The sequence below is a fragment of the Xenopus laevis genome, chromosome 6S, assembly GCF_017654675.1.
Source record: "Xenopus laevis strain J_2021 chromosome 6S, Xenopus_laevis_v10.1, whole genome shotgun sequence".
In the NCBI taxonomy this organism is placed as follows: domain Eukaryota; kingdom Metazoa; phylum Chordata; class Amphibia; order Anura; family Pipidae; genus Xenopus; species Xenopus laevis.
The window spans coordinates 82,681,243-82,704,107 of record NC_054382.1 but is presented as its reverse complement, the minus strand read 5'-3'; the positions used below and the strand labels follow the sequence as shown (position 1 = coordinate 82,704,107).

At 37.8% G+C, this 22,865-nt stretch overlaps 1 protein-coding gene across 3 annotated transcripts in view; it reads left to right on the top strand.

Annotated features, from left to right (window-relative positions):
* Positions 1-22,865, top strand: part of dcdc2.S (doublecortin domain containing 2 S homeolog) — an 84,768-nt gene that overhangs the window by 12,785 nt on the left and 49,118 nt on the right. For all 3 annotated transcript variants that reach the window (XM_018269521.2, XM_018269520.2, XM_041567761.1), the window contains exons 4-8: positions 12,953-13,029; positions 13,232-13,363; positions 14,440-14,586; positions 15,418-15,472; positions 19,315-19,483. In XM_018269521.2, coding sequence (XP_018125010.1) covers positions 12,953-13,029; positions 13,232-13,363; positions 14,440-14,586; positions 15,418-15,472; positions 19,315-19,483 — 580 coding nt within the window. The remainder of the gene's footprint in view (positions 1-12,952; positions 13,030-13,231; positions 13,364-14,439; positions 14,587-15,417; positions 15,473-19,314; positions 19,484-22,865) is intronic.

Below are 22,865 nucleotides of genomic sequence, written 5' to 3'. Positions count from 1 at the left end.
TGGACATAATGAGTGATGAGGAGGTCCCCGCTGCTGCTTCCTTCTGTGAGCTGTCAGAAGAAATTGATGCATCTGAGGAGAATGAGGATGAGGAGATTGATGTTTTGTGGGTGCCCAGTAGAAGAGAGCAAGAGGAGGATAGTTCAGATGGAGAGACGGAGAGTCAGAGAGGCAGGAGGAGAATAAGACTTAGAAGAAGCAGGGAGGACAGCTCGCAGGGAACAGTAGGGCAACAACATGTATCGGCACCTGTGGTCAGCCGGCCAACGCACCCGCCATTGCCGCCAACGCCGCCGACTTCTACTGTTACCGCCAGATTGCCAGCCTCAAAAAGGTCAGCAGTGTGGGATTTTTTTAATGTTTGTGCCTCTGACAAAAGCGTTGTAATTTGCAATGAGTGCAGTCAGAAACTGAGTCTTGGGAAGCCCAACAGCCACATAGGTACAACTTCTATGCGAAGGCACATGAACGGCAAGCACAAAGCACTTTGGGAGCAACACCTCAAAGGCAACAGGCAAACTAAAAGCCACCCTCCTTCTGGTCCAGCATCTTACTGCTCTACCTCTGCTGTCCTTGACCCGTCTGAACCACCCTCCACTCCGCCTTCCACCTTGACCACCAGTTCCCATTCCCAGTCATCTGCCCCCAGCCAAGTTTCTGTGAGGGCCATGTTTGAGCGTAAGAAGCCAATGTCTGCGAGTCACCCCCTTGCCCGGCGTCTGACAGCTGGCTTGTCCGCACTCTTAGCCCGCCAGCTTTTACCATACCAGCTGGTGGACTCTGAGGCCTTCCGCAAATTTGTAGCAATTGGGACACCGCAGTGGAAGGTACCCAGCCGCAATTTTTTTTCAAAAAAGGGAATACCACACCTGTACCACCATGTGCAGAGCCAAGTCACCGCATCTCTGTCACTTAGTGTTGGGCCAAAGGTCCATATGACTACTGACGCATGGTCCTCCAAGCATGGTCAGGGCAGGTATGTCACCTACACTGCCCACTGGGTGAACTTGGTAATGGCTGGGAAGCAGGGAATGTGTGGCTCAACAACAACAGTGGAGTTGGTGTCACCGCCACGGATTGCACGCGGTTCTGCCACCACCTCTACTCCTCCTTCGCTCTCTACCTCGTCTTCTTCCTCTTCTTCGTCCTCTGCTGCTGGGTCCTCCTCCTCCACACCTGTGCACCCCCAGCTCCCCCTAGGCTATTCGACGTGCCAGGTACGCCGTTGTCATGCTGTCTTGGGGATGACGTGCCTGGAAAGCAGAAACCATACCGGATCTGTACTCCTGTCATCTCTGCAGTCACAGGCCGATCGGTGGCTGACCCCACACCAACTGAAGATCGGAAAAGTGGTGTGTGACAACGGAAGCAATCTGTTGGCAGCACTGAGACTGGGCAATTTAACACATGTGCCCTGCATGGCACATGTTCTGAATTTAATAGTCCAACGTTTTGTCTCGAAGTACCCAGGATTCCAGGACGTTCTCAGGCAGTCCAGGAAGGTGTCGGCCCATTTCAGACGGTCCTACACAGCCATGGCACGCCTTGCTGACATTCAGCAGCGGTACAACATGCCAGTCAGGCGTTTGATTTGCGACAGCCAGACTCGCTGGAATTCAACGCTCCTCATGTTGGAACGTCTGCTGCAACAACAAAGAGCCGTCAACGAATACCTGTTTGAACTGGGTGGTAGGACTGGATCTGCAGAGCTGGGGATTTTTTTACCCCGTTACTGGGTGCTTATGCGCGATGCCTGCAGGCTCATGCGCCCTTTTGAAGAGGTTACAAATATGGTCAGTCGCACCGAAGGCACCATCAGCGACCTAATACCCTTTGCTTTCTTCCTGGAGCGTGCCGTGCGACGAGTGACAGATGAGGCTTTAGACCAGCGTGACGAGGAGCAGGAAGCGCACGATTTCTGGTCGGAATCACCAGAACGAACCCAGGCACCTGCTGCAACGCAGGGAGAGGTGTCAGAAGTGGAGTCAGAGGAGGAAGGTGGCTTTGTGGAGGAGGAGGACCAACAGGAGCAGGCTTCCCAGGGGGCTAGTGGTGATCTTTTGGGGACCCCTGGTCTTGTACGTGGCTGGGGGGAGGAGATCGTGGATGATGCAGTCCTTGATAACGAGGAAGCGGAGATGGATACCTCTGCATCCAACCTTGTGGGAATGGGGTCTTTCATGCTGTCATGCCTGTTGAAGGACCCCCGTATCAAGAGGCTTAAGGAGAAGGACCTGTACTGGGTCGCGACTCTACTAGACCCTCGGTACAAGCATAAAGTGGCAGAAATGTTACCAACATACCACAAGTCTGAAAGGATGCTGCATTTACAAACCAGCCTGCAAAACATGTTGTACAATGCTTTTAAGGGTGATGTCACTGCACGCCGGAAGACTTGTTCTGAGTTTCTGATTCTGACTCCCCATGCAGCTGTCCTTCTCTGCACGCCTCATGACTCCACACACAGCTGACCTTTAGCGTCCTCCTCCCTCCACCACCGTTACAAACTAGGGTGCAAACCCTACTGGTTTAATTTGAATCCAGGTAAATCCTGAGTTTTTCTGGCCTCTGTGCTTCAGTGGCTGTGACAAAAAAAAAAATGAATATTTTCAGCATTTATATGGCATATTGTTTCTGGCCTCTGTGCTGCAGTGGCTGCGACAAAAAAAAATGAATATTTTCAGCATTTATATGGCATATTTTTTCTGGCCTCTGTGCTGCAGTGGCTGTGACAAAAAAAAATGAATATTTTCAGCATTTATATGGCATATTGTTTCTGGCCTCTGTGCTGCAGTGGCTGCGACAAAAAAAAATTTCTATTGTTAGCATTTATATGGCATATTTTTTCTGGCCTCTGTGCTTCAGTGGCTGCGACAAAAAATTTTTATATTGTTTGCATTTATATGGCATATTTTTTCTGGCCTCTGTGCTTCAGTTGCTGCGACAAAAAAAATTTCTATTGTTAGCATTTATATGGCATATTTTTTCTGGCCTCTGTGCTTCAGTGGCTGTGACAAAAAAAAAAAGGAATATTTTCAGCATTTATATGGCATATTGTTTCTGGCCTCTGTGCTTCAGTGGCTGTGACAAAAAAAGGAATATTTTCAGCATTTATATGGCATATTTTTTCTGGCCTCTGTGCTGCAGTGGCTGCGACAAAAAAAAATTAATATTTTCAGCATTTATATGGCATATTGTTTCTGGCCTCTGTGCTTCAGTGGCTGTGACAAAAAAAACATAATTTTTCAGGAAAGTACACATGCCTAATTTTTCAGGGTTCTGCAACAGTGGCAAAATCGCATCTCTTATGGTCACCGCAGGTGATCAATAAAGTAGACCAAAACTGGGCCCACACTGCAGAATCTGTGTTTTTTGGTTCGCTTCACTGTACATTGAATTACCTCTGCCTGACCGTGCACGTGCGCACAAGCACGGTGACTGCTAAACACACCACTACAGAAATATTGCCACCAACAGGACGAACATCCTGGAGGTGACAAGCTCAACTAGTAATTAACAACTATTATTTGCTCACTTGACGGTATCATTCATTAAAGCTCTTTGCGTTTTTTTGCGTTGCAGTAAGCGCCGCGTTTCGTCTTTGCGTGTGAACAGGCTGTAACCTTTACACGACTTGATTGGCATGTAGACGCCAGACGTTTTAAAGCAGTTTATTACACAAGTTTAGAAATGTAGTGTGATTTCTGCCCTTTACAGCACAAAACGCAGTGCTGTGTCAACAATGGATTTTCAGATACATTTTTGCCCTTGATCCCCCTCTGGCATGCCACTGTCCAGGTCGTTGCACCCTTTAAACAACTTTAAAATCATTTTTCTGGCCAGAAATGTCTTTTCTAGCTTTTAAAATTCGCCTTCCCATTGAAGTCTATGGGGTTCGCGACGTTCGCGAACCGTTCGCATTTTTGACGCAAGTTCGCGAATATGTTCGCGAACTTTTTTTCCGACGTTCGCTACATCCCTATTCAACATTATTAAGGATTTTGTGAGGACTGTATCATCATAAACACAATCATTTGTTGACAGACAGCCCAGCCACTGAACATATACATTTAGTAACTATTCAGTAACTGGTACCTTACATGTCACTGTGCATTGCTTTATGTGCCCCCAAAACAAACAATTTGGCTTCAGCTAAGACTTTCTCCCTTCTCTTTGTGAATTAGCAAAGTTGCATGAAATAACAAAAATACTTTTCTATTACTGACCTTGTTGCACTCATATAATTCAATACCCATTTATTTGTGTCTTCAGTGTATAGTTACAGCATTTGTTATTTTAAGTATGTTGATGCATTGTGACCATAAGATTGTGTAGCATTTATACCTTTAACACTTGATCTAATTGAGGAAAACGAAAAAAAAACATAACCCAACCAACAACTGTACAGCATATACCATGCAAAATGGAAGTACAAGCACATTAGCAATTACCATAATATTTAGCTATATTCACAAATGTATAACCTCTTAATTATGCTGTTGTGTGTAAATAGGTCCAGCGGGAATTAATAAGTAGTTTGTTTTACCAAATAGGTACAGTACAAACATGTGAGGGCTCACGTAACAATGCAATGCAATGTAATTGCAATGCAATTTTCAGACCCAGATCAAAGATACCTACTCACAAAATAGCTTTCTCCCAGTCAGTGGACACTGGAATAGTGTTTGGCACAAATTATGCTTGATGCACCCATATACACATTAAAGGGGAACTCCAGCTTCTAACCAAAATTTGATAAAGAGGCCCACATAAAACAGAAAGCCCTAATATACCCATCACAGTTATCAGTTTCTTCAAAAAGTTTGAATAAATGCCATTTTCTGTGGTGAAATCCACCTGATTAACAGTTATTCTTTTTCTGCATCATTTGAAATCCTGGCAGGGAAGGAGGGACCAAACACTGATGTTACAAATTGTAACAACTTCTCCACAGCTTACAGACAGCATGCAGGAACTACATAACCCACAATGCATTGGGTTCAGGGAATTTTGGGGTTTGGAGAATGCAGGCTAAGGCAGCTGCCTGTAGATATAGAGTAACAGTAGTCAGCCAGATTAGCAAAGTAGTCAACCAGATTAGCAAAGTGAATTTTCGCTAGGCAGAAATGAACACCAGCGAAAATGTGCTATAAAATGCTCGCCCAGCCAATGTAACGCTAGCAAAAATTCCCCAGCATTCTGCTGCTGAAACACAACTTTGCTTTTTAGTGAATTAGCATAGTGAATTAGCGCCTGCCGAAGTGGTGCGGAGTGTGGCGAATTGGTCGCTGGCGAAAATTCGTCCGTTAGTGAATTTGCCCATAGAATGCTCCTTTCTGGAAGAACAGGTGCAAACAAGGTGCAATTTGCCTCATTAATATGCCTTAAGCTTACACCTGCTATAAGTAAATGAGCCCTATTATTTCAAAGTGATTTAGACCTGGCACATAAACAGAGAAGCAATTTCGTTTCACAGATAAGTTTCATAGATAAGTAATTAAAGTTACAGAAATTGTAAATATGATGTTACATGGGCCTGTATGTATGTGTCAATCAAATTAGCACTTAAAAAATTATGTTTGGCAACCAGTATCCAAGTAACCTAATTAGGATCAACAAGCGAGCACAAACTTTGAAACTAATACCAACATGAAAGCCTAGACTGTTAACTGGGAGCGTGCATGATGTTGCAATTTCTTTGCCATGCTCTTTGTGAGAGCTAATATAGGTCAAAAATGCAAATTTTTTTTATAGATTTTTCTTTCAGCTAAATTATATCTGAAAACACTAGATCTGATCTCCTTGCAAATGAGCAGCCTTCAGACTATCCTCCTGATTGTTGCAACAGAATGTGCAATGTGTCTATTTGGACAGCCACTGAAAGGACAAGCAAGATCAACGCAAACTCTCTGCAAAAGCTGTTACTTTAACCATTGCACCACAGTTTTTTAGTTTAAAGGAGCAGGAGTGTTATATTGACTAGGGGTGACAAAGGTTAGGAACCCTTTTGTGATTATAATCATTTATACCTGATACCCTTGGCTGGTGCTACTGTTAGCTGAAAACTGCACCAAACCGGGGTACTTCTGTAGGATGATCTGTGGCTTCTCAGATCTTTTCTTTGGCCCAGGGCCAGTGTAAATGTGCAGTGGGGTGAAAAAGTAGCTGTTTGCTTCTAAGTTCCGGTTTTCTACTCTGACCCAGACCAGAACCTAGAAGAAGATCCAGAAGAAGTAGTACATTGGGGTTGTGTACTTTTCAGTGAAGAGGAGCATTGACATGTGCCTAACATTTTAACACCATCCCACCCTCAGTGGTTATCTATTTTCCTTACTTATTTTGAAAAATGTTTATCTAAAAATATTAACTCCTTTTATTTTGAACTTAATGGCATTAAAGTGGGTGTGGACTCCCAAAACAGGCGTGGTTTGCCAAGATTTTTGGTAATTTGTTTGGCCCTTCCCCCTTTGTTTCATTTGAAAATTATGAACTATAATCATAACCTTGACACCTTTTACTTGATTATTGGTGCATTATTTTTTTTTATTAAAAACAGTGACAGGATATTTAGCACTTTATTAATGCTTTACAAAGTAAGTGTACAGCTAAATTATATTAGTTAGCCCATAGAGGTGTTTCATAGAATATTGCCTTTCCTAATATGAACCCTTTGATACCTTTACTGCAAATGAATCAATCAAATACCAGTTTGCTCCCATAGTGAAAGTGTCCATGGGTGAATGGATTCCTAAACAGAGTTGAGAAAGGACTATGTACATGCCCAGGCATGGGTTTTATTGATTCTGTTTTATTGACTGTGTCCCTAAATGTTATTGGATAATTTGTTTATAGTCCATTAATAAAAGCCCAAATGGTAATTGCACATTGTTTTTTTGGTATCTTAATGTTAAATGCATCTCTAAATGCGAAAACACGTAATAAATAAATAATAGTAATATAAATAATGAATGCAAACTTGGCTTACTAAGTGCTACTCTATTTGTTCTCCATCTGAGGCTTTAGGAATGCTAGAACAATTAGCTTTAGTCTATATTACAGAGGTCAAGGGTTATGCAAGTATAATGTGATGTTTGGGTAACCTTTTTATCCTATGATTTATAAATCTTCAGTTGATATATGACCTTCTATTGTTGGCAAGAGTTACCCTGTAAATGAAGGAATATGATCCAGGAGTTAATATTATGAGGCCTCTGCTCAGCAGGAGAGTTCATAGAAGGATTCTGCTAGCTGGGACACTCTACACTTTCATAGGATGTATTGTTGATTATAAACAAACACCACACTCTGGTAGATGTTGACTATTTGTAATGTAATAACCAACAGTGTTGTAGCTCAGTAGGAAAAATACCTAGTTCTACTGGTCCATCTGTAGCAGTGTTATCCAGTAGTATAAGGGTGAGGTTCCACACCTGTAGGATAGAGCTTTACTATTCTCCTATGTTTGATTATATTCAAATCTTTAAAGCCAATCCAATTACTGTTTTGGAAAACCTTTTGTAAAGATTTGCTTAGAGCAAGTCAAAGGCTACATATAAATACATATTTTTAGTGAACTTGCTATGTTAGAATATAACCGCATGTGAATAAAAAATCATGCACCACCATCAGGAGTTAATCTTTAACCAGTGTAAAAGTTCATAACTTAAGTGGTGCTAGAGGTATTTCGGCTATAGTCCTTAGTGTCAGGTCAGAAACTGTTATAGGTCACTATAGGAGTGACAGATAAGTTCAGGAAAGTTAGTGAGCAGCTCAATAAATGTTCAATAAATGTTCTGATGTTTTAAAGAAACAGTGGCACCCAAAGTTTATTTGATCAAGAGTGAATACTGTGTGTGCCTATACCAAGTGGTAATCCCTTCCTCTATACCATAAGCTGAGAATAAAGAGTCTATTTATATTATCCCTATCGGGAGTTGCTGGGAGTTGGACCCCTTGCCCGGGTACTAAAACCAGTGGATAATAAACCAAGGGAAGGTTTAGGAAGACCCTGACCCATCAACCTGTTACAGTTGGATTTACAAATTGTAGAGCCAAGCAATGGTATCCTATAGGTAGTGCATGCCAATTCCTAATTGTTGTTTTACCACAATTAAAGTTTCCATTGTAACAGGATTCAGGTCTTAGTAAAGCCAAAGTTAATCTTTTTTGATGAAAGATTTTGATGAAATCTCTTTTGACGTAATTTTGGCAATAAGGTTAAATGTTTGATTAAATGGATCAGTTAAGTGGAACATAATGTGGGGGGTTTATGTAATTAAAGTTACAAAGTTTACTTCTGGTCTAGTCACCTATAGCAACCAATCAGCATGTTGCAGCTATAGTCACATGTTTAAAAGTAGAAATCATTGATTGCTCAGGGTTAGTGCATTTGGGCAAATGTTATTCCTTTTTTTTACAGGAGGGTAAGATTCCATCTTTCCCGTGCTTATCATCTACATCCTGTTGACTCAGTGGGGTTCATTTATAAATAATAGGCAAATTTGCACCTGAGCAGTAAACATGGTGACCAATTAAATGTATGCTTCCATTGTTTAACCTACAGCTGGCTAATAGGTTACTACCCATGTGTAAATGTGCCAGTGTTTATAAATGAGCCCCAACGAACTGCTGTTTGGCTCGGTCCTTTAACTGACCTAGACCTAGAAAAAAATGCAATTGTGCAATTGTAAGTGACTGTGCCCCTATAGCCACTGGGATTTATTTCTCTCATTCAGTAACATATTCTTCATCACATTCATTTTCCGAAAAACAAAATAAATTGTATTGCAATTGATGAGCTGATTTGTATAGGTTTTTGTAATTCAGTTTCTTTTTCTGTTCATCTTTTATTTCATTCCAGGATTTTTTTTCTAATGAAGTCCCCATGAGTTCTTTTTGTAATGTACAGCATGTGTTTATGTTTGTGCAGCATTAAATGTCAAATACTGCTATATTTTTATGTCCGGTGAAAGTTACATGACCAAACCTGAGAACTGCTATTAAGCACTAGCATTGATTATATTGTGAGGCATGGACCTTCTTAAGGCAAATGGCCTTACACTGGTGCTTGAGAAACTTATTAGCTTAAACCAATAATGGTATCTGCCTTTATTTTGCTGGTACATGAAGGTACAAATGCTTTATTTAATTCAAAAGCTGTGGGCCAATAGGTTTATTTCTTTCATTCACAGTATCCTGCATTATTTCATATAGAATGTTTTTCATTATCATTAGTTTCTATTATCATGGTCATTCAGAAACTGTTTTACTAACCAACATTTTATTATATTTATTGCATGCCAATAGTCTCCAACAGAAGATGTAAGTATAAATATACACATAAATTCTAATAAAATATGGATATTTCCTATAATTGGGGATACACGTAATTGTCATGTATTATAAAGATATCAGCCAGTCTTTTGTTAATTAGACCACTTGGTATGTTCTCATTCAGTCCATGCAAGTTTTATTTACTGGTGATATGACTGGCCATGTCAGAACATAGCAAAATGGTAAGCCACCTACATGCCTACTTAATGAGATTCATTCACAGGAAACAAAAGCTGTGTATTGAACTCATAGATATGTATTCATTAAATCCCTAATCATAGGATCTGCATGGACCAAAATGGGAATAGTAGTAGCAAGTGGATTATTTTATGTTTTTTTCTCCATGTAGAGTATCCATTTTGTTTAGAATTTCAGTCTATTTAAATTGATATACCTTATAATAGTTGCTAATCCAGGGGTTTGAAGGGAAATATATTTAAGGTCCCTTAAACAGTTTTTTTTTTATATGGATTAACATGGGGAGGCCCATTTATCAAAGGTCAAATTTCAAATTTGTGTGAATATTTTTAAATTCGAATATACTTACAATTCGGTTAAGAAAAAATTCGAATGACTAATATTCAATCGAAAATTTAAATTGTATTTGATTTGTACGAATAAAATTTTTCTCAGGAAGGCTATTAACATCTCCAAATGGCTCAGCAGACCTCTGCCATTGACTTGTACATGAACTCGGCAGGTTTGAGGTGGCGAATATTCTAATTATGACTGTTTCCATGGTCAAGTTGTGATAAATCTCACATCCGAATAGGGGGATTAAAATTTGAATGTGTGAATTTTTAAACTCAAAAATTGGAATTTGAATTGACTACTTGACCCTTGATAAATCTGCCCCTTAATAATTTACAGCTTCATATTTAAAATGTGCAAGGCTTTATGCTTCTGTATATGATTATCTTTCCCTTTGAGCTGTCTTAAGAAAAAGTTTGGAAAGTTTTAGTGAATTGATTTAGTAATGGTATGCACCAGTTCCTACTATACTTTACTATAAAAAATGGCCACGAGTGCTCTTATAGTAGCACATTCATGAAGGCTTGAGCATGGAGACTGTAGAAGTACAAAGAATTTATTCCACTTTGCTTTTGCCAATTTTTGTTAACATTGGCTCAGCCTGACAGGTCATAGCAATGGGAAAGCCCTAAATTCTGGTGGGTTAGTCGTTAGATTAATTTGGGCCAGATCAAGTCAGTTTATGGTATTGGATAGACCAATGAACATTATAGTACATATATCTGATAGAAAACAGACAGTAAAATGGGATGAAGTGATTCATTCACAACTTTGGTGGGTTTTGAAAATGCATAGACAATATGGACAGAAAATGTAAGTGCACATTTTATGGCATAGTTTACTACAGAATAGCCTTTTAAGACAAAAACCCTTAAAGGGGTTGTTCACCTTCCAAACACTTTTTTTAAATTCAGATGTTTTTAGATTTTTCCCCAGAAATAAAGACTTTTTTCAATTACTTTCCACTATTTATTTTGTTCTGTTTTTCCAAAAGTTGAATGTTTGTGTCTCTGGTGTTTCAGTCTGGCAGCTCAGTAATTCAGATGCAGACTCTTAACTGTTACAATTTAGTAACATTTAGTTGATACATTTCTCAGCAGTATCTCTGGAGTATTAGCAACAATTGTATCAAGTCTAACAGCTGCCTGTAATGAAACCCAGAGATTCCGCTCAGCAGGGACAATGATAAGAAATGTATCAACTAAATGTATCCATTTAAAACAGATTACAGGGTCGGCGACCTCCCTCCCAGAGCTGCTTCAGAAGGTGATAAATGACACTTCAATATTAGAAAAACGGTCACACATACAAAATAGAAAGTCATAGGAAAAATCATTATTTCTGGTGATCTATCTGAAAACAACTAGTTGTTTAAAGATGAACCACCCCTTTAAGGTGGCAATATACAGGGCGATCAGCTTGTTTGGCAACCTCTCCCCAATATGCCCACATTGAGGTGGGTGATATCGGGCTGATCGGGGCCCTAGGGCCCAATGATTGGATCAGAATGGAGGCGATAAGGCGGGCGGGATTTTTTAACCCTGCCCGATCAGAAAGTTGGCTAGATATCAATCGGGGACACCCAGCGGATGGCCCCACGCGTGGCCTGTGTATGGGGGTCTTTACTGTGGGACTTCTGGGTCTGTCTGATTGATAAAGATCAAGCTTGTTCTAAAGTCAGTAATGTGCATACCATCTCACAAGAATGGACTGCAGCTTGAACTTACATTGCTAAAGTATCTATCATGCAATTTAAAGAAGGGCATGCAGTGGCCTTATGTTCTCTTTCAGTCCATGCAAGTTTTATTTACTGGCCGCATCAGAACATAGCAAAATGGTAAGCCGCCTACTGTAACTAAGAGTTCCTGTTTGAATGCTGGGTAATCTATAGCTCAAACACTTTCTTACAGATGGCTTACTACCTTACTTTCATATATTCATTGTCTGCCTATATTATTGCTATTGCATGCTGTATAGCTCTATTTTTACCACACTGTTACCTTTAAAGAAGGGCATGCAGTGGCCTTTCATTTTACCCATATGATAATGCTGTATCAACACGATCTGTTGTCTCTGTACCAAACTGAATATTAAATAGTTTAACACAGTAGATAAAACAAACACAATGCTGCATCTAGTGCCAGCTGCTGATAGAGCACAAGCAGGACCTGCACTTAATGACTGCCCATGAGTGTTGTACAGTGAAGGGGTCTGCCAGGTGCACAGACTAGCTCCTGTTTTATGCAAGACAAGGATGGTTTCTGCTTCATTCAGTTAGCTCACCGTTGGGAAAGTTTATTGAGATGTCTAACTGGTGATTATGTGTTACACTCTTTTCAGTAATATATGGTCACATATATCATAGACGTCTTTACATATTCCAGGCCATCTATTCTATAGCTAGCTTACAAACTGCAGAATGATCTAAAAATGTGGTTAGTTTCATCAGAATTTGCCCTGAGAATTAATTGGGTTGCGGAGTTCTTTTCAACAGCTTTACTTTCTGTCAATGCATTGCACTATAGTTACTGAGATATAAAGATAATAACTAATTGTTAGTAAATGGTGCAATATATGCAAAACACTTTTATCGAAAAGGACATATACCTACCTGAAATGTAAAATTGCACATGGTGATCTTCTGGGCACTCTATTGCAATTTACTATTTTTTCATGATATTAAAAATGTTTAAACTGCCAGTATCATGAATGTGTTACAGGTGCTCCCCCTGGTGTTCTGCATGATAGCCAGACAGAAGAACATCAAAAGAATTTACTAGTGCAGGAAGGATCTCTTGATGCATCTGTGTTCTACCATTACCAGTCTATTGGGATGCCAGACATCTCCTGCATCAGGGGATGCGCCTGTTCCTAAATTAAAATATTAGTAGTGTAAAAATTTACAATTTCATGAAAACTAGTGCAAGTGCAAAAAGACTGAATGGCAAACTGTAAGGTGTGGTTCCAGTTGCAGTGGGAGGGTACCTAATGTGGGCAAAGATGTGTATACACAACATCTCTGTTCTTTTACCAATGCCTGTATTAACCATCATCAATAAATATTGTCAAATATTAATATATTTTTCAGGTAAAACCTGTATCCCATAGCAGAATCAACGTTTCTGCAAGATTTAGAAAAAATGTTCAGGAGCCATGTACTGTGTTGTAAGTAGATTATTATTTAATTCTTCTTTTGGCAATCTGTGTAAAATATATTATTTATTAGAAGAACAAAGAGTAGCCTAATTTAAGAAAGACCACCTATAGGTTTAATGTTGAAGTAGAATGAAATACATACAATAATTATACAATATAAATTTATATTAAGGCACATTTAAAAGGAATCCTGTGATTGTTTTTTGTGCAGTTTAGTTGCTAATGGAGAAACACTGAATCCATTTGTACGTCTGCTGATACCAAGAAAAACTCTGGAACAGTGGGAACATGTACTAGCGTTGGTTACTGAAAAAGTGAAACTCCGAAACGGAGCTGTGCATAGGTGAGAACAGAATATACAACATTGTTCATAAGCATATTAGCCTTGGTAAAGACAGGCTGAGATTCAGGTTTGTGTGAATTTGGAATAATTGTACTGTATGGGGACATACAATTATATGCATCGTGTTAAATTTATGTAAATTTATCTTGGCTTAGCCATGGCCCTTAGGCCACTACCTCATTGGGATCTGGGCTACCCATGCTAGCCATCACCCTATCTAGCTGAAGTACCTAGTACTTCTTACTAGAGACCCTCACTCTACCTGATCCTGTCTAGCTGATGTCCAGGAGAAAAAGAACCACGCCCTGGGTGTGTCTTCCCTGTGCACTCTATCTCCCTCTAGTGGCTGGGGTGTAAACTACAACTAAACTTGTATTGCTTTAACACTATTGCCACCTAGTGGCCATTCTAACACATTACAATTATTCCCATTACTTTTGTTCTAACCAAAGATATATAACATTAACAAATTTACTTCACACCACTCTCACACATTTCAGTACAGTAACAGTAACATTCACACCAATTATTCTGTGTATCCCCTTACAAATGAATGCTGTGTGCTCAAAGCCTTCTGCAAATATACACATTACTATCTAATGAGAAATAAGGTATGGGATCCGTTAACCGGAAACCCTGAATCCAAATCCAGAAAGCGCCGAATTACAGAAAGGCTTTCTCCCATAGACTCCATTCTAATGAAACAATCCATATTTTTTCAGGTTCCGAGCATTCTGGATAACAGGTCCAATACCTGTACATGAAAGTGTAAATTAATTTTACAACAGGGCAAGGCTTGCTTTTCATCATTATGAAGGAAAACTAAAATATACTGATAGGAGTAGGATCTGTATAAGAATTTTTATTTGGTGCTTTTTGCCCAAAACCTTGAGCGAAATAGTAAATAGGCCGGACAATCTGTTCTAATTAATATGTTTCTAATAAATATGGCTTTTGCTAAATGTCAGTTTTGTATTACGAGGACTGTAGAGAGAAGATTGTTTGTTTTATTAATGACTTTTACATGAATTATTATGAATGACAGTTTATTTGCTGAATTTTATGTTATTTTATAGGCTTTATACTTTAGAAGGGACACCTGTACAGAATGGGTCAGAACTGGAAAATGGACAATTTTATGTAGCAGTTGGCAGAGAGAAGTTCAAAAAGCTCCCGTACAGTGATTTGATCTTTTCAAAGGCATCATTGAGACGTGCACACGGGTAAGGAAACAAATGCGCGCACACATCATTCTAACATTTCTAGCCAATATAAGCCTGTGTATGATGCAACCATCATAAGGTGACAAACCACAGGCCTGTTTTTGCAGCAAAACAATTGTTGGCTTACTTGCAGAGTAGTGGAAATGTAATTATCAGGTCTTTGTTAACCCCTATAACCAATAATATAGGCAGAAAAATAATATATGGAAGTAAGGTAGATTGGCCATCTGTAAGAAAGCATTTCCAACGAACCACAAATACAATTACACTATAGAATACCCTATGTGCAGCATTTAAAAAGGAACTCTGTTAGCTATTTTGGATGACAGAGGAAATATTCTTCATGCTTGGTAAGGGGGACACATTGTACAGAAATGCTGCCATATATCACTTTCACACCGCTGAATAAACAAATGCTGTCCAGCAGTTGTAAGTGCACTTGCATCACCAGTGTGGACGTACCCTTAATAAATGCTGCAGTATTGCATGTTATCAGTCCATTAAGAAAAAGACTTCTTGTAAGGTGGAGCTAGTTGCAGTTTACAATCATACGTTATGGGTATAGATACACCTTGTTTATTGTAATATTTTTATTGAGAACCAAAGTATTGACATCTAGTGAGTTGTTTTCTAAAACCTCTGGGGCTTTTTTCTCAAAATGTGCCAGCTATTTTTGCCTTCAGATTCCGTTCCGAAAAATTAAACAATTAGTTATGAGCCCCGTGTTATTATATTATCCTTTCAAATGTAAACATGGCATTTTTAAGCAGTACATTGGATTGTAGGTACCTTAACGGCTCTTTATTGAATCCATTTATTCAAATTTTATAGATCCAAAGCTTCTTCGTTGCCACCCAATAATGGATTCGGGAAGTCAAAAGAGAATGTAAGTAAAGCAATTTTATGTGTAATTATAATTCATTCTGAATTCCATGTACTGTGTGTATTGCTTGTATTACTAAATATTTCTTAGAGTCTGTTACTATTTTGTAGTTATTGTCTGCACAGTATGTAATAGTTTTGGGATCCAGAACATGATATACAGAAAGCTGTGAATAATAGGAAAGACATCTCCCGTACAGTCTATACCTGTATAGTTAGTTACTAACGCATGAAATTGATTATTAACATGCTTGGGACATATTTTGGATCACCATACCCTAAGGGCATTAAAAATATACCTAATAAATAAAACATGAATCAAAATAATGTTCCAGGAAAAGTTTCAGTGGTCCTATTATTTTTGCAGACCAAGGGGCAGATTTATGAAAGGTCGAAGTGAATTCGAGGGAATTTTCGAAGTTAAAAAATTTCAAAGTAATTTTTTGGATACTTCGACCATCGAATAGGATACTACGACTCCGAATTTACTTCAAATTCGATTCAAAGTAAAAATAGTTCAAATATTCGACCATTCGATAATTGAAGTACTGTATCTTTAAAAAAACTTTGACTTCAATACTTCCCCAAATGAAACCTGCGGAATTGCTATGTTAGCCTATGGGGACCTTCTACAAACTTTTTCCAAGTCTTTACACATCAAATTAAAATCCTTCAATCGATCGCAGAAATCCTTCAATCGAGTGATTTTAATTCAATCGAACGAGTGCCAAATTTGATGAAAAAACTTCGAATTCGATATTTGAATTCGAAGTATTTACATTTGATGGTCGAATTTCAAAGTATTTTCAATCTGCCCCCAAGTATTAGGTAATCACAATAAACACAGATACAATTCAGTTGTGTTTATGCAAATCTTCCTGCAGTCACTTGCATGTAAAATACCTTTCATTAATTAAAGGTACTTTTGTCAAAATGCTTTCCTTGCACTTCGCAATAGCTGCGCTCACATCTGCTGCCTTTCTGTTCTGAATCAAGCACTGCATCAAAGGACCTAAGGAAACCCTGGAGCTACAACCTCTAGGCCAGGCTTTAACTCCATGGTTCCCTCAGTTCCCTGCATCAATAACTTCAGCACATTTGTGTCTGAAAAATCAAGTACACATATCACTCTCACACTGGATATTTTGATTAATTTTCTTCCATTGTGTCAAGTGCAATTCCCCCAAATGACTCATGAAATGAAAAAAACTCAATGGTTGGTACTTAGGGTCTTGTTTATCAAAATTTGGATTTGTGTAATTTTAGAGGTTTTTTTATACTTCAAATAAACTCACAATTTAAAAAAAACTCAAATGTTGTTTTATTAAAAACAACATTATTAAAGGGATACTGTCCTGGGAAAATTTGTTTTTTTTCAAAATGAATCAGTTAATAGTGCTGCTCCAGCAGAATTCTGCAGTGAAATCCATTCAGTGACCAGGGGAAGCTGGGAAATTGACAAAATGTTTAGCCCCATGTCAGATTTCAAAATTGAATATAAAAAAATCTGTTTGCTCTTTTGAGAAATGTATTTCAGTGCAGAATTCTGCTGGAGTAGCACTATTAACTGATGTTTTCCGATGACAGGATCCCTTTAATAACAAATGTGAGTTTCTTGAGATTTTGTAGCTTAATAAATGCTTGATTTGAAGTTATAATTTAAATTTGTAAATTTTTAGCGCAAAAGAGTTGATTTGTGGATGTATTGAGATTGTATGGTTCATAGACACACTGAGGACTCAAAATATATATTTTTGTCAGGAATAAGACTCTCTCAGTATACAAAATGAGCAATGTCATTCATAGAATTTGTTATCTGAAATGCTTAGAAACTGGGGCTTTGGGCTAGTCCACTTGAGGAGATTCGGGGAGATTTTGTCGCCTGGCGACTAATCGCCTCGTCTTTTGAGAGACTAACTTCCCGAACTGCCAGGCGACAAAATCTCCCCGAATCTCCTCGTGTGGCCTTACCCTTTCTGTTTATGGGATCGTTTACATAGTTTGGATAAACATGCCTTGTCTGCTGCAAATATTTTATACATTAAATAAACCCAAATAGGATTGTTTTCATTTGACTGCTATGAATCCATGCAGCTTAGTTACCATCATGAGCAAATACTGTTTCAGAATTACAGAGAAAATGGAAATCATTAAAAAAAAAAATTAAAATGGAGTCTGTGGGAGATGGCCGTCCCATAATTCTGAGCTTTCTGGATAATGGGTTTCTGTATAAGGTATATAGCATTCATAAATCAGTTCCTATGCTACTATAGTATATATTGCATTATAGCAATTTAGTGAAATAAATACACATTCTGAGAAGTAAATTGACAGTCATAATAGCATATAATATCCATTGTAAGATATTAAGGCTTGACGAGGCTTTTGAACTTTAATAATCTTCTGGAATGTATTTATTTATGCTGTTACTAGAGGAACTGCAGTAGCCTGGGGACTTTATCCAGCATATAATGGGGGATAATTAGACAGGTTGCTGTAGTCAAGCAATGTGATGCAAGGTATGTGGCCTGCTCTGCTGCCAGGGAAACACATAGAAACGTTACAAGAACTGTCCCATAGGCTCCAAATAAAACAAATCCCTTTAGAGCACAGGTTTTGCACTGGGAATCAAGCTGCTTCAGAACGCTTAAAATGTGTAAACACATACATAATACAGAGACATTTTTTCATCACATTGTTTCATTGTTAAATGTTGCATCCATCTAAAGTCATTTAATGGCTTAAAAGTAGTGTCTATAAGTAAGTGGAAATTTCGTATATGCTTTATGGATTTGTGCAGAGGGTTGAAACTGTAACATAGTGTTTATAAAATTTACTCAGTATATTAGTGTTTTGTAACCTATTAAAATGGCATTGTGCATTTTAATCAAGCTACAAAATTAGACTGCAGCAGCTACAGAGGACAACCTAAGCCCTTTAAAGGGATACTGTCATGGGAAAAATGTTTTTTCAAAACGCATCAGTTAATAGTGCTGCTCCAGCAGAATTCTGCACTGAAATCAGTTTCTCAAAAAGCAAACAGATTTTTTAATATTTAATTTTGAAATCTGACATGGGACTAGACATATTGTCAGTCATGTGACTTGTGCTCTGATAAACTTTAGTCACTCTTTACTGCTGTACTGCAAGTTGGAGTGATATCAACCCCCTCCCTCCAGCAGCCTAAAAACAGAACAATGGGAAGGTAAGCAAATAGCAGCTCACTAACACAAGATAACAGCTGCCTGGTAGATCCAAGACTATGGGCACACATGCATCATGGTTTTTAAAAAAAGCTGATAGCCGTGTATCTACGCTATTGGTTTAAGCTTAGGCAATGGCACAGTATCTCTAGCGTATTTGCGGCGGTCAGCAAGGTGGCGCAGACCTGCCAAAAATGATCGGTAAATTCTCATGTGTGCCCACAGCCTAAGAACAGCACTCAATAGTAAAATCCAGGTCCCACTGTGACACATTCAGTTACATTGAGTAGGAGAAACAACAGCCTGCCAGAAAGCAGTTCCATCCAAAAGTGCTGGCTCTTTCTGAAAGCACATGTCCAGGCAAAATGACCTGAAATTACTGCCTACACACCAATACTACAACTAAAAAAAAAATACACTTGCTGGTTCAGGAATGAAATTTTATATTTTAGAGTGAATTATTTGCAGTGTAAACAGTGTAATTTAGAAATAAAAATTACATCATAAAAATCATGACAGAATTCCTTTAAAGCAATAAGGCTTGTACTAGGACTTGTATATGAGAATGTTATTTGTTTCTTTAAATGTCTTAAGAAAAATGCAGTCAAATGACTCCATGATAATTCTCTGGATTTTTTAACAGCGGCAGATTAAATCAACAGGAGGTTCCAGTGATACTGTAGATAACATGATATCTCCACAGCCACCAAAGCCTAAAGGAAGAAAACATACAGAACCCCAAATACTGAACAATGCCAGAGTGAAGCAAAACAATGAACACACAAATTCTCATATTATCTTCCCTGTGAATGGTAAGTGTAAAATTCAAAGATTACGGTCAAAGCTTACTTGAGTGTTTAGAGACAAATCTCACCTATACATGCAGTGGCAGAAAAATGGGCTGTTCTCTGTATGTATAAATACTCCCGGGAAGGATATACCTGGTTTACAACTAACTTAAAGGCTTGAAAGTTGATACCCTTGTTTTTTGGACAAAACGGGGAATATCATACTGGAAAAAGAATTTGATGGGGTAGTGTTAGGTTGAATATACTGTAGGTCCAAATCAGACTTGCCCTGACAATCAATTTCCATGTCTTTGAAGGTGTTATAATTATTATAATAATCATAATTTTGTGAGATTTGAATAAGATCTTCCTTATGTGATTAAAGGAAAACTATACCCCAAAAATGAATACTTAAGCAACAGATAGTTTATATCAAATTGAATGACATATTAAAGAATATTACCAAACTGGAATATATATTTACATAAATATTGCCCTTTTACATCTCTTGCCTTGAACCACCATTTCGTGACTGTATCTGTGCTGCCTCAGAGATCACCTGACCAGAAATACTACAACACTAACTGTAACAGGAAGAAGTGAGGAAGCAAAAGGCAGAACTCTGTCTGTTAATTGGCTCATGTGACCTAACATGTGGTTTGTATGTGTGCACAGTGAATCTAACGATCTCAGGGGGCGGCCCTTATTTCTTAAAATGGCAATTTTCTATTTATGATTACCCAATGGCACATACTACTAAAAAAGTATATTATTATGATAATGGTTCATTTACATGAAGCAGGGTTTTACACATGAGCTGTTTTACTCAGTATCTTTTAATAGAGACCACATTGTTTGGGGGTATAGTTTTCCTTTAACACCTGAATACTGATAGGATAGCCCTGCATTGTATATGACGGCTAATCTGAGGCTGGCTGGTACTACAACCTCACAAATTGGTCTACCCTAATACTTTGTGTAGCTTACATGTTGTTTAGATACAACATGGCATCATAAAGCTTAGAAACCTTGAGAAAAGGTTCCTGTGAGGAACTGAAACATCGGATTCAATAAACCTCATTCTTTTATTTCACTATATAAAACGTTTGATTTTTCATGTAAATCCTGTGAGTGCCGGTACCACATGCAGTTCTTATCTATTATCTAACCAGAGCACCCAGGTCGTTTTGTGTACTTTAAGGTGTGCAGCCTGTACCCACCTTTCTATATATATATATATATATATATATATATATATATATATATATATATATATATATATATATATATATATATATATATATATATATATATATACACTCTGCCAAAGGAATGGACGGCACTCCACTTGAAGAGGGAAAAAAAGTCTTTATTGCAAGCACATGCAGGGATCAAACGGCCCTACGCGTTTCGGATACAATCCTTAATCATAGACATCTATGATATATATATATTATATATATATATATATATATATATATATATATATATTATATATATATATATATATATATATATATATATATATATATATACTGTATATATTTTATTCAGTGGCAGATTAACAAGATTTGAGGCCCTTAGGCTACATCCACAGGCCCCCCTTCTAGCCTAGTAATGGGTCTGAATGCATGCTGATCTCTACATTTGCCTATGACATCACTGTAGCTGCACGCATCCAGGAACACACATTTGCACCTTGTCTGCCTTCTTTTCCTAGCAGGTGCGCCTGACTGGCCCAAGAAGTGCAAATAATAATAAGTATTAAAAGAAAAATAGAAATAATAATTGGAAAAGCTAGGTGGGCCCCTGATCACACTGGGTCCCTAGGCTGTAGCCAAGGAGAGCCTGAGCATTTATCCATCCCTGTATATATTATATAAATGTGCATTCCTAATAACAAACTAAGGTGCAGTGGTTGAATGCTGCTCCAAAAAGGAGGCACTGGAAAAAACAAAAACGTATGTGCTTAAAGGGATCTTTACAATATTAAATAAACCCAATAGACTGGGTTTTCTTCCAAAAAGAATTAATTATATATTAGTTTGGGGCAAGTACAAGGTGCTGTTTTATTTTTACAGATAAAAAGAAAATAATTTTTAAAAATTTGGATTATTTGGAGTCTATGAGAGAAAGCATTGCTGTAATTCGGAGCTTTCTAGATAACGGGTTTCCAGATAATGGGTCCCATACCTCTAAATCAAATGGTACATTTTATATTTTAGACAGAATCTGTGTTCTTCAATTCCTCTAGTCCCCATGACACACAACTATGGGTAGTTAAGTATTTATAAATAAAATAATGTACATTTGTTTTTTTCTTACACGCATGACCTGAATGTCAAACACCTTTGCTACCTGCTTTCTTGCTTATACCCAGGCAACAGCTTATATATTTTTATATATATATATATATATATATATATATATATATATATATATATATATATATATATATATATATATATATATATATATATATATATATATATATATATATATATATATATATATAATATATATATATATAAAATATATATATAATATATATATATATATATATTATATATATATATATATATTATATATATATTTCCCCCCCCCCCCAAAAACTTTCAGTAACACTGAATAAAATGATATATTTTTTTCACTTATAACATACATATTTGCTTAACTGACACTATCTACTGGCACTTGCTCCAGTGGGAAACAGGAATAGCTAAATAGAGGCTTATGTGGGAAGGAAAATGAGAATTTCAAGTTTAGTATTTATAACAAAATGCAAGGTACTGTTTTATTATTAAAGAGAAAAAGGTAATCCTTTTTTAGAATTTGGATAAAATTGAGTTTATGGAAGATGGCGTTTCTGTAATTTGGAGCTTTCTGGATAACAGGTTTCCGGATAATAGATCCCATACCTGTTCTAATTCTGAAAAGTCTTCCCTCAGCTATTAAATACATTTTGAAAAGACATTGTAGGAATCTTTGCATTACAGATGTTTAGCTAGATTTAAAATATAAGCATATTAGCCAATGAGCATTACTCCTGTTTCTTGACTGTTGCAACAATGTGGCTCTAAACATGTAGAGCCACTGTTTCAACGTTACTTTCCATTTGTTCACATTAACAGGATCAAAGTAGCTTCAGGATTGCATGGAGCATATGGAAAACAATTCAGGCAAGGTAGCCTCAGGATTGCATGGATCATATGTAAAACAATGTAGGCATTCAGGCACGATGAAAGATAAAGAGGAAAGTATTTTGTGCAGGCCACAAGGGGAAAACAAGATTACTTGATACACTTACGTTATAGAGCTGGGCTCTTGGATTGCTAGAAATTGAGTTTGTCCCTTCTCAGCTGTCCCTCTAGACACCTTATAAATCCAATGCAATTTTTTTAGTAAT